This window comes from Amblyomma maculatum, chromosome 1, assembly GCF_055883805.1.
Source record: "Amblyomma maculatum isolate TAMU_Amacu chromosome 1, ASM5588380v1, whole genome shotgun sequence".
In the NCBI taxonomy this organism is placed as follows: domain Eukaryota; kingdom Metazoa; phylum Arthropoda; class Arachnida; order Ixodida; family Ixodidae; genus Amblyomma; species Amblyomma maculatum.
The window spans coordinates 150,222,571-150,235,832 of record NC_139344.1 but is presented as its reverse complement, the minus strand read 5'-3'; the positions used below and the strand labels follow the sequence as shown (position 1 = coordinate 150,235,832).

At 46.3% G+C, this 13,262-nt stretch overlaps 1 protein-coding gene across 10 annotated transcripts in view; it reads left to right on the top strand.

Annotated features, from left to right (window-relative positions):
• Nucleotides 1-13,262, top strand: part of AP-1gamma (adaptor protein complex 1, gamma subunit) — a 136,862-nt gene that overhangs the window by 110,003 nt on the left and 13,597 nt on the right. For all 10 annotated transcript variants that reach the window (XM_084589267.1, XM_084589269.1, XM_084589266.1 and 7 more), the window contains one exon: nucleotides 3,357-3,458. In XM_084589267.1, the coding sequence (XP_084445393.1) occupies nucleotides 3,357-3,458 (102 nt within the window). The remainder of the gene's footprint in view (nucleotides 1-3,356; nucleotides 3,459-13,262) is intronic.

The window sequence follows — 13,262 nt, the reverse complement described above, 5'->3', positions numbered from 1 at the left end:
AGTGCTGCCCCTTTGGCACCGCTCAAGAAGCCTTTCATTAGACAGACGCTCATAAATGGGCAACAAGGCCTTACATATGTGCTGAGGCAGATTGTAGCGGTGCTTAGGGGCTGTCTCACCCTTAGCTCTTGCTGCATTTTGCCGGCACCATGAGCTCAGTCCTGGTGGGCAATAGCTGTGGTCCGACACCAAGTCATTTGATGTTATGTGGCAATAAGTGGCCATCACTGCCCTCTTCATGCCTTGCACATCACCCTTGTGAGTCTTCAGGGCCCAGCCATAGTAGCTTGTCAACTTTGCCACTAGGTCCGCGGTCAGTTTGCCTTTACCACCAAGGCTCTCCAAACCAGGGCCCTTATGTTTTGTGATGAGGTTTTGCAAGCTCGTGCCCATCCGTTTCTGTACATCGTTGATACAGTCTTCTTTCTCAACTGAAATGTACCCATACACCCGGGCATCCTGCAGCTCAAGAAAAGCGCGGCTGTCACCATCTGAGAGTAGTGTGGTGTATCTCAGGTTGTGCCGTTGCAGTGACCTCTGGAAGAGGGTGAGAGCAGCCTCGACTTCCATTGCACCAGCCTTCTTGGTGGTGTTTTTCTGGCATGCATGGGCCGCCTTTCAAGCCTTGTATGACGGGTCATCTTCGCTTGGGGCACGCTTGCAACCAGCGCAAAAATTACTCAGGACCACGTAATCGAGAACCAGACCTGTAAACAGCTTGATGACCATGCCGACGCCGATATGGGACGAGTGGCCGCGCGTCATCCAGGAACTGTCGTATGACGCAGCAATGTTTCCGGGATTCGCAACCTGCAACTCATCATATAGATCCCGGACCGATTGCGTGCACAGAGACGTTTGCTTCTCGGCAGCAAGAGCTGCCGCGGGCGCCAGCTTCTTCTTCGCATACCTTTGCCAAGTTTTGTTGTGGAGGCCACGGTGCGAAATGTTCATGGTCGCAAAAACGTCATTTAGTGCCGTTTGTCGATTCCCGGTGGCTTGCATCGTGCACGCAGCAAGGACGTTCACAACGAACGGGTCGCACTTCTCTTTTCCGTTCATACGGGGCGAGCTCCTCGCCGACGCAACATCACCGCAGCACGTGCACTCGATAATAATCTTTATGGCGAGGCCATATTCACATTCACCTTTCCCTACTGTGACGCTACCGCCTCACACCTTGCACTTCACAAACGACATCAACGCGTTCATTGAGTCCAAACTGACGACAACGAAGCCCGTCTCGATGTCCGATGGCACGGCCGCAACATCATCAGCGCGAGTGAAAAAATTCATCCTTCGCTTGGTGGCCGGTGTTGACGAAAGAACTTGTAGCTTTTCTTGGGCTTCCATTTCTCTCTGCAACAACTCCGTACGCTGCAATATTTTGGTGTTGCGCCGAATGCGGCTGCTGTCCGAAATGCATTCAGTCGTCAGCGATCCAGTTAGGCCTAAGTCCACTTCGGTGCTGTCCGCGGCTTCGGCATCACTTGCTGTTGGCGGCGGACTATTCTTGACGCCGGCTGAAGGAACTGAGCGCTTCTTGAAGTTGTAGGCCGATCGTTTCTTCTTTTTGCCAAACTTGTGACTCGTGGCAAACTTCGGCGTTGCTTCTGACATTGTGCCGCACTCGTCACAACCCTACGACTGAACAAGGAGAGACTCGTTGCCTGCGGAGGAGCAGACGACGGGAACTTTGCATGGCCAATCACAGCGTGCTTTTCAATCACGTGTGCTAGCTCGACGAATAGAACTGCGCGTTCGGACTTTTTTTATGCTCGGATTTTAACGTCACCAGTAAGCCGGCGGAGACATTTGTGGCGGGAAATGGGAAAAGAAAAGCCGCTCTTTACAACGAGACCAAGATGGCTGCGATCGTGCGTGTAGAAAACGACCTACGCGCCTCGGAAAAAAACGTTGTTTTTGCGCGGATTTCAGCTGACAGTGATGCTATAAATTGATTCTGTGGCCCAAATGCTGCACCGCAAGGTATAAAACCTGGCGAATTAAAGAAATAATAGCTACAGAGTCTGAAAATGTCAGTTTAAAAAAATCGATTTTTTCGCGATTTGTTCGCGATTTTTTCGTCTCAAAGAGCCGTGTCCCCCCTTAAAAGAGCCTTCCCAGCAGTGTGCAGAAAACCATCTAATGAAACCGCGATGTCCATGTACAGATGTTAATTGGTTAAAATTACTGTGATGCAAACTGTTTTCGGCAGTTTTTGCGAGCCCATTCAGTAATTTGAGCTTTCAGTTAATTCGGAAATTTTTTCAGGTTCCTTGAAGGCCAAGTTGATACGAGTTTACTGTATTTAGCAGCGATATGACAGCTTCACCAGGTTTCATGTAGGTCCTTCCTGTAGGAAAAACTAATATAAAGTTTTTTTCTTTTTTTTGCTTATCTGACATTCGTGTTTAATTCGTATTCACAAAATTTCAGTATTAGCACACCCTTGTATTAGGCTTTTGTGATCAGATGTACATACCTTCCAACCATCCCGATCTGCCTAGAAGGCTTCCAGAAGACCAGGTAAAGAGCAGAGCACTCGACGTCAAGTCCCAAGAAGCTTCGTGAAAAAATTAAGAACATGATTGGTGGCTAACAATCAGACTGAGCAGAGAAGTGTAAAAAACTGAAAGCCCGAAGGGAAGTTTTCTTTTGTTTTGACTGACCCGAAGTGACATTTTATCTTTTCTTTTGAAATGCCACTTCGAGTTTCACAATTGCACATCCGCCTTCGTGTCTGCGCATTCTCTCGTGTTGTGCTGACAACAGCACAGCCATTGAACTCCATTTGTCACCTGTTTGTGAAAAAATTGCTTGGCGAGATAGCCCAGCATCAAAACGAGCATGAAACTTTTGACCCTTCCCCACTATGGTGACAATCGGAAGTTTATGTGAAGCGATTTTTTCTCTAAATATATATTCTGGACGTTTTACTGTCCCTAGCAAGTTTGAAAAAATCTGTAATTGACTGTAATGTGTAACCTAGGAATAAAAATATGTCGTATGAACGCTAGGAATGTACAGCCACTGTCAAAATTATACTGCCCAAGGAGTTTGCATCTCGACTGTTTGGTGCTCCCTGACTCATCTAGCAGCTTTGAAGAGGGGGAGGGGGGTGAGGGCAGCTGGTAGCCTTCGGTCAGCTAGGTTGCCTCCATTGAATAGTGAGGGCTGTACCGAAAGTGGGCTTCCCTGCCTGTTTTAAACCTATTTTTGCATGGCATTTTTAGGGGATTTCTTTGCCTGTTTGATATAAGTAATGATTGAGTATATCCAGGCTCAGCTGCAGTAGTAATAAAAAAAGGAAAGCTGTGGTGATGTGTTTTGAAAATTGTGCTCTTTTTGTGCAGCAATGCCAGCAGCAACGCTCATCTCGTCCCTTGGCAACCTAACCTCTCCTGTAGTCCCTGATGGCCTTGTGAGCAGACCACCAGTTCTACCTACTACGAATGGTATGGGTGTTTTGTGCATGCCATTGCCAGTTTTGCAAAACTTCGAGTAATCAGCTAGTTGCAGTGTCTTCAAACTGCAAGTAATCGTCATCCATTGCAGCGCATCTTGCATGGCCAAGCGCCACCTTTTGTAAAAGCTGCACTTCTCCTTCGTTGCTTGCGAGGGTTTTTCATCGCGTGTCATTAACTGCATTTGCATTTGAAAATACAAGAGCAGCTCTTCTAGCATGTTTAGTGCTCCACAAAGTGGCGCATGTTTGCTTTTGAGTCTTCGACGGGTGTAAGATTAGTAGCTCTTTCTGCAGAGTTTTTGATGTACAGCATCATTTGCTCTTACGGCGAACACATAAGCATGTGGCTGCGCTTTTCAGAGGGCCAGTGCTTACAACATGGTTGCGCATCCAAGCAGAGTAGAAGATGGCACAATGTATAATCTCCAGGTCCATCTTAAAATGCACCACTTTGCTTTGATGCATGGTCATATCGGATGCAGTGACGATCCAAAAGACACAGGCACGCTCTTGCATGTTCACCCGAAGAGTAAATGATGATGTACATATTAAATGTTACAGCGTTAAAGAATTTTAAGCAGCTCTTATGAAAAGACACACTGTGGTAATTGACCACAAGTCTTACCATTACTATTGTTGCCTTCTGATGGGATATTTTCGCTGCCTCTTGGAGCAAAATTGGGAGCCTTGTGGCTTTCAATCATGAAATGCTTTTAGTTCCTTTCTGTGGTGGGCGAAGACAGCTTACAGCAAGGCGTCTGCACTGTTCCCCCGTTCCCTGCAGCCTAAATGGTGCATGCACATTCCGCAGTCCAGTGTGTTGCAACCAGTAATAAACTCATGCTTACATGTACTCTCGATTGTGGGAGGGAAGTTTCTTTTCATACATTTTTGCATACATATCGAAACCACTTTGAAATACAATCATATTAAACGATAACAGAATATATTACATCTATAGTGCATCCTCAGAGAAAGAAAAAAAAATTATTGTGCCATGAACATAAATAGTCAATTGTATCAATGAGATTTAATTGTATTGTGAGAGATCTAGCTTCCCAAGTTGACCAGTATTGTTTTAAATTCAGTCTTTTGATTCTAGTTGTCAAGTTTTGTTTCATGTAAGTATATTTTTGCTATGCATTCATATTATAGCTTTATAGATGGCGTGCAAAATGATGGCAACGCCACTGGTGGCTCAGTTGATAAGTACACCTGGGAGTGGAGCCGGCTGCATTATCTGCTAGCCGTGTGTTCCTAAGCACTCGTTGCATAAATAGCATCCGATGCCAATTCACAGCAATAGTTTTTCCTTGGGCAAATGTTTGAACTCTATAGGAAACATCCTGGAGATTGCATTTATTCATCTCAACTCGGCAAGCAATGCGATCGAGAGCGCACTGTTTTCGCTCATTTTGTGTTAACAAGCCGCTTGTTTTTCTTGTCTTTTGAAAGTGCTCGAAACAATGTCTGTGCATCATCGTGAATTCCTGTACCTAAAACATTTGCGTTTAGGTACTGCGTAATCCTGTAGTAGTTCACTTGTTTAGTGCAGTACTGCATACCATTGTGGCGCTGAATTTTTCCAGTCATCTCATAGTTTTTAAGTGCAAAGTAAAGATGAGTATAATGAGCATCAGCTGCGAGATTTAATGAATGAAATGCAGTGCTCCAAGTGCATGGTGCATGTACTATTTAATGACCCATGCCCAGTTGCTTATTGACAGCCGTATCTGTACTTTTACCTAAGCGCATAAGCTTTGCGAAGCATAGACTGTAATGAAGGTTGTAAGCGTTCGCTTTATCGTGTTTCACCCTTTTACAACTATGCACGCTATGAAACATGTCATCGTCATGATTCAATCTATACTCATGACTACCCTATGAGGTACACTTTAAGGGGGGAGGCTACCCTTGAACACCAACTTTTTTTATTTCTTGAGGTATTCGAATGAAATTTTCAGGGTATGCTCATAGTACACACATTTGAAGAACTACCAAGTTTCATGGAGCTGGGCTCATCGGTTCTCAAGTTAGAGGAGTATATCAAGATAGTTTACATAGGTCCCTAGGGGCGGCCCTGGAGAATTTGCAAAATGTGCTAGCAGTGTGAAATTTGTTATGGTCATTCCTGGATAGTTTTCCCAGGGCAAGACAATTCCCTTTTTTCCAAATTTCCTCTCTGCAAAATTTTAGTACAGCCCCAAATTTAGTGTTAAAATTTACACCTGACAACGAAATTTTAATTGACTGCCCCTAATTACACATGAAATATTTTGAAAAAAAAAAACTAATTGTCTTGCCCTCAGAAATTTACTTAGGTATGTAACAAAAAACACCTCATGAAAATCCAATAAGCGGTTTTGAGCTATGAATTTCCCTAGCAGCCACACCGTGCAAAAAATTGATTCTGAGAAAACAGCTCTCAAAGGTTGAGAGAACAGTAACTTTTTTGTTTCTCAAGTTATCATGATGAAATTTCTGGACAGGCTCATGACATTAACAAATAAAAAACCACCAAGTTTCATAGAATTGTGCATGCTAGTCCTCAAGTTGCAGAAGCATATCAAATTGGTTAGAATAGATCCTTTATATCAAGCCTGGAGAAATTGCAAAAGGCACTGGCATTGTGCAATTTGTCATGCTGATTCCTGGACAGATTCCTCAGGGCAAGACAAAGCCCTTTTTCTAAATTTTCTTGCTGAAAAATAGCATACCACTGGATTTTTTGTTATCAATTAGAACTTTGTTGATTAATTAAATTAATAATGACAAATTCCAGACATAATATTTTGAATACATGGGCTTGCCTTGCCCTCAAAAATTTATTCAGGTAAGTCGAGCCCACTTATAACGGCCCCACTTAAGACGAACACTCGCTTATCACGAACAAGTCCGGTGCGACCGCTAAAATATACATTAGGGCTATGGCGCTCCGTCTCGGCTACAACAAACATCTGTGCGACTAGCCGATCAGCTACAGCGAACGCCTTGGTGCCGCGGACCACTTTCCACATGCTGAGATCCGTCGATCCTGTGCTCTGCAAGCCGCGACAATCGGCATTCCCGATTCCCCCGCGGCATTTCGCCCTAGCATGATGGGCGGCGCAGACGCAGCAAGCAGCTTCCCGGTTTATCTCTCGCAGCATCTCGCCGAAGGAACAAGGAGCGGCCCAAACGCGGCAGGTGACTTCCCGGGTTATCTTCCGCGGCATAAGCGCCGAAACGAAAAAAAAAAAAAAAAAAGCTAGCCAAGTCGGCACTGAACGCGTGTCGCATCTCGAGGCATCGTGAGCGACCACGCAACGTTTAACACGTTGCACGAAATCGTTCAGAGGGCACGACGAGAGATCGTAAATCCGGCAATCGCAAAAATGGCGAAAGGCGAACAGAACGCACGAAGTACAAAGAGAGACAACAACGACAGCAAGCAAAGAGCCGTAGCAGACGACGCGGGGAGGTAGCCAGCGGAGACCGACGCGTCAGCGGCCGCAGCAGCCAATAGTAGTCGCCCGATCCCCGGCGTCCTCGCGGAGCGCGCGCTTTGCCCAATCGCAGCCTTGAATTCAAGCGCGGGAAACTTGAAAGCCGCCACCAGGCTCCCAATCGGAAGCAAGCCATGCCTTGACCGCGCCGCCGTCGCCGAGGGTGGCAGAAGAAAGCGCAAGGATTCACAAACAAAACAAGACCAAGATGGCGGCACTCAGTTCGGCGGGAGAGGAATGGCGCGCGCGCGAATTTTGGGAATTTTCGGCGCTTGCTCGCTGCTCCGTGGCTGCCGTCGCTTGTTAAATGATTAATTTCGAGTATTTCTACGGCGAGTTGGGCATTGATAATTAAAGAAATGATAGTTTATAAGACATACTACCGGAATATATAATCTTCCAAAAATCGACTGTTTCGCGATTTTTCGGCTTTGAAAGATCGCGTCCCCCCTTAAGCATAGAGGCGCTTGATTAAACATCGCTTTTAAGAGGAAAATATGATTGAGTTGTTAAACGCCATTTGCATCCCGCATTCAGTCGGTCTACTTTTATTCAGCCTGATCTAGTGAGCCTTCATGACCAGTGAGCAGCGTGTCTTTCTCGCAACCCGACCTCCACTCAAAGTTGACTCAGTTTTCATTTCTGCTCAATTACTTTCCTTTGGTTACAGAATTGCTTTGAGAAATTTATCAATCTGAACATTTCAACCCGCTCCTGAATTTTGATGTTCTATTGGAATTTTCGTTCTTGGCCAGCGCACCGTTGAATTTTATGCGACACAGGACCGTTAGCAACATCACTGCCGTGTTAAAGCTGTCATGGCCTTGGTGTTGCATTTGCAGCCCTGAGTTCCTTGGTAGATACAGTTAAGCCTGGATATATGAAACATCCATTTCTCACTTCCAAAACAATGCCCTTGTTAAAGCATATGTTTTTGAGAACTCTGCGACAAAGGTGTTGCGGCAGTTTACCTTGATAAGACAAACTCTCTATGCTGATTATCTGTTAGCTAGTGCTGAATTACTGGAAAGTAGGTAGAGCAGTGCCAAAGTTATGATAATAAAACATGACCTGACGTTAGGGGAACTTGCATTTATTTTTCATTTTGGTTTCCAGTCTACATTGCTTTCTTTTCATGAAAATTGCATATAGCAAAAATTTGTTGACTTGTTTCAATTTCATTATAACCAGGTTTAACTGTAGTCTTTTGCAGCAACAGGTTTCCGTAGCATGTTCTGATTTTTGGGGTTTTTGCTGTGGAATTTGTAGTGACAATGGGACCTCACATCATGCAAGTTTATTTCTGGGGTGTGAGTACATACAGTCGAATCAGGTTATATCGAACCCGGATATATCGAATTTTGGTTGTATCGAACTCACAGAATATCCCCTTGAAAATCCTATGTAAAAGTATAGGAAAGCCGCGTCATATATCGAACTCAATTTCACCGGTCGTTTGATATATCGAACTCCGCACCACGCACTGGAAAGTGTGCCTTCCCCAAAGACGATCGCATCACCCTTGGCCGTTTGCCGTGTGACGTTTTCAAGCCACGTGCGGAAGGAATGAGAGGGGACAGTTCGGCGACGGCTGGTCTGGGCAGCGCCGCGCCCATTCCCCAAAGGCGCGCGCGCATGTGCAGTTATCCTTTCCCACGCACCAGTACATGACGTTTGCTAGACATGTGCGTGGGTGTGCCCATTCTTTTGCCGAGCTATCTGTTTCCTTCAGCACGCGCTTACGCATGCGTCAAGCCAGCTCAGCCAGTTTTCAGATAGACATCGGACGCTTTCTCCAGCGTGTGTTGCGACACTCTGTGCACGGCGGCTGACGTGGCTATGGCGCTTTTAGACGTTAAGAAGCGGCAGATCTCTCCCTCTCTCTTTGTGGGTTTTCTTTCTTTTTTTTGCGAGAGTCATCCATTCTTATCGCTGTGCTGTACGCGGGGCGTAGCTTAAGATATGGCCGGCTGCGGACATTAAAAAGCGGCAGGTTTTTTTTTTTTTTTTTTTTTGGGGGGGGGGGGGGGGGCGGGGAGTCGTTTATCCTTGCACGTATGAATCAACGAAAGCACGCGGTCATCTGAGATCATGACGCCCGCCCCAAGCGCGGCGTGATAAATGGAATCAGGCTTGCGCAATCAAGCCATCACGGGCAGTCTGCCAAGTTCGCTCCCTGCCACCGCAGAAGCTATCAAAAGATGAACGCGCCGCGCCACGTGGCGATGTTATCGCTGCGCAGCATCTTGGCACGCTGCCAAGAAATGAGCTGTAGATGAGACGACCGAAACGGAGTGGTGCGCGCCATCGACATGCAGTGAAAACGCGATTTCTGCCGCGGCGACACAGAAACCTTGTTCTGAGCTGCCGCGGTGGCTCGAGTGGCGAGAGGGACGCAGTTCCAACAAGTTGGAAATTTTTCGCTCTGTCGCTGCCGCTCGTCGCTGAGGTCGCTCAATCGCTTGCATGTGAGCGAGCTGGCCTTAACGCATTTTTTTTTTTTTCAAAATTCTCGGGCACAAAAGTGGAGGGTGGGTTCATTATGCGAGTGGGTCGATTACGCGAGAAATACAGTATCGTTTTTTTGCATTGTAAGTGCCATCACAAGCCGATTTCTGTATATCGAATTATCGATATATCGAACTATTTCGCGATCCCCTTCGAGTTCGATATATCCGGGTTCGACTGTATGTACTGTGCTAATCAACTTTTTCACACTTGAAAAGTCTTCTTGTCAATGGCACCCATTTTTTATTTTTTTCTTTAGCATGTGTGTAACTGGTCTTAGCATTGAAATGTTTGATGAACGTCGTAGCATTCCTGCAGTGGTTGCATGGAAATCCCTCTGCGGTTTCTGTCGTTGCCTTACTCTCGTGTCCTCATGATGATTTCTCAAAAATTCCTTTTATTCTAGCTAGCTATTGGTAGCATATTATCTTGAGCAGTTCAACAAGCATCGTGTAAATTTCGTTTATTTATATTCCTTAGTAAAAAACTGATTCTCTACCTCTCTTAGTCTGTGTTGAATCTGACTGCAAATGATGGAAAAATTGGACTTAAAAATGTTCCTGCTACTTTTTTCAAACTCTCGGCGTCCTTGCCAAAAAGAGCGGGCTGGCGGTGTCTTGAAGTGAATGCGTGGCCTCTGGGATCTGTGCCTGAAAGTCAGTGTCAGCGCACTTGTTATACTTGATAATAGGCCAGTATTGACAACACCTTTATTTTTGTGCCAGAGGCTCAGAGTTGAATCCCAGTGGCCACGCTTCAGCCATGTTTTGATGGAGGCGAAGGGCAAATGGCACCTGTGCAGTGCCAGCAGGCATCAAAGAAGCTCCAGGCGGTCTAAATTAATCTAGAGCCCTTCCACAGTTTGCAATTAGTTGTTTTTGTTTGGTTAGTTTTTTCTGGCTTATAGAAATTTGTTTTTTGTTAGAGGGGTCTCTGTGGTCAGAACCCTGTACGCTGTCAATGCAGGCTAACTTCTGTTTGTCCTCAAGGGGCTCTCAAAAAGACGTTTCCTGCCCAAGGAAAGAGGGGTAGTTTTTGGGTAGTGCAGGTAATTTTTCTTGAAAGCATTTCACACAGCATGCTTGAAGCAAAAGTATCAGCCATAATTTCTCAATACTTGACAATTGCTTGGAAGTACAGTCGACTCCCGTTAATATGAAGTTCACGGGGACCGCAAAAAACTTTGAATTAAACGAACTTCCAATTAACCATAAAACACAAAAACAGCATCTTTATTAGTAACAAAATCGAAATTTTCTCTTAAGAAAAATAGTCGGTCATCTTGCTTTGCTCCTTCTTGCCAAATCGCCCTGCTGAAAGCAAGTTCTGCAGGCTGTAGACGTGGCGGAACGCTTCTTCCACGTTACCTTCAGCGGTAAAAAAGTGCTCCATGAGAGCAAGGCCCGCAGCTACATTGGCAGCCTTTGGTTGCGGCTCATCTTCAACGTCGTCGTCGCTGTCCTGGGTCGATTCCTGGGGCCGAATAATCTCTACAATCTTGCTATCCTTCAGCGCACCTCACATTTCGACCGCCTTGTCTACGGCGACATACTCTTCAAAGTTGACGTCCCCAAGAGCATCACCAAAATCAGTGCCGTCAAGCTCGCTTGTTGACACTTCCTCCGAAGAAATTGCAGAGGCATCCCCCAAAGTTGCCACAAAACCGCAAGCCAAGCCCGGAAGCAGTTTACGATCGTGTCTTGCATTACATGATCCCATGCTCGCGCTAACATATGCATGGCACTGAGCAGGCTCACCTCGTATTTTGTGGAGTTGTCCATACACAAAACCATGCGCTCGAGGAGGTGCCGCCTGTACAGGACCTTAACATTCTTTATGATGCCTTGGTCCATTGGCTGCAAAACATGTTGTGTTTGCAGGCAAAAAGCCAAGGCGTATAGCACTCAAGGCTGACACATTCACGTGAGCACTGCAGTGGTCCACAAGAAACAACACCTTGCGGTTCGAGGCAGCAAACTTGGGTCCAATTTGGTTATCCACCTCTTGAATATTTCAGCCGTCATCCACGCTTTCTTTTTTGACTCATAGTCCACAGGCAGCGTCCTTATGCTTTTAAAGCACCTCGGCTTGGTGGATTTCCCGATAACGAGTAAGTGGCATCGTTCTGTGCCAGTCATGTTTGCCGTGATCAGCACCGACACCCTTTCCTTGCTGCGTTTGCCTCCAGCACAATCGTCATCCTTGAACGTCAGGGTCTTCTCTGGTAACAGCCGATAGAAGAGTGCAGTCTCATCTGCGTTGAAGATGTCTTCCGGCTTGTATTCGCTTAGGTATTCCCGCAGCTTTCTGTCCTTCCACGCTGCGCATGTTTCTTGGTTAACGGACACTTTTTCACCACACGCGCTTTTAAAAACCAGGTCATGGCGATCTTTAAAGCGCGTCAGCCATCCATCAGACGAAACGAAGTCATTGATCCCCAACATTTCTGCAAGCGTTCGGGCTTTCATCGCAATGATATTTCCGCTGAGCGGAAGTTTGTTGCTCCGGGCCTCCCTAATCCAAACTCTGGGTAAGCGCCTGTGCGCGTTCGCTTCCGAGACATCTTGAACTTGTTGTTCTGAAATGCATCCATTATTGTACGCTGAGCGTGTTCGGCTTGATACCGTACTTCCGCGCAATGTCTTTTTTGGCGGCACCTCCCTTGTTCACTTCCTTCAAAACCTCCACTTTTGTCGCCAGGTCGAGCGTGCGATAAGAGCCATGGTTTGCCATGGCTATCAACAGCACGACTACAAGTCCGAAGCATAGAATCACCCGCGGCACAAACTAGCCAACACTCTATTCGCACAATGCAACAAGGGCGCTCGACCAACACATGCTTCAACAAAGTCGACATTCGCTGCAAGCCTAATCTCGCATAATCTCGCCACTGCCAGTATGCAGCGCTGCGCGCACATATGACATAGAGTCACTGGATGGCAGCCGCTTGGCCTCCGTGATCAGCTCCGGCAGCGTGAGGCAGCCGCTTGGCCTCCTGCCGGAGCCGATCTTGGAGGCCGCGGCAGCCGTAGCATTGAATAATCGCGCCGCTCCAAGAAGGGCAGCGCTGCAGACGGCTGCGGTGCCGACACCAACGCGGAGCACGGAGCTGTTGTGGAACTTAAAAATTGCACATTTTACCAAAAAATGACGGTCGAATCGAGGATCCCGACTGAAAATTAACTTCCAATTAAACAATAATATTGGCTGAGGACTTCGAATTATCGAGCGATTTCTTCCATAGGATTACATGCCAAACTGACGGGACCAGCACTTCACTTCTAATTAACCGAAAATTCCAGTTAAGTGGCTTCGAATTATCGAGAGTCGACTGTATCAAGCTTTAGAATAGGAAATCTTTCCAGTGGCGTTAGTCTCAACATCTTGTTTAATAAAGGGATAAGCGAAAATATTCACACGAAAAATTTGCAACTACAAAGAAGAACAAGTATAAAAACATAGGTGGGATGATTTGGAAAAGAAAGCAAAACTTAACGAGTGGGGCATTACGTCAGTAAATATCAACACAGTCGCCGACCTTTTTTTCAGACTTGGCGGGACCCGGGAATTGGTCTGAAAAATCCGTGAATTTGAAAAAAAGTCACTTTTCTGTGAAAAATCAACTTAACAAATCACGAACTTCGATGCTCCCCATGTTTCGTTTATATGCCAATAACAAGGATTTATAGCACAGCGCGATCTGCTACTGTGATCGGCTTCCATACGCCGCCCATGCGCATGCACTCACGGAATTTGGTATGGCGGGCGCGGCCGCCAGTGCACGCGCGCTGGCTGGGGCA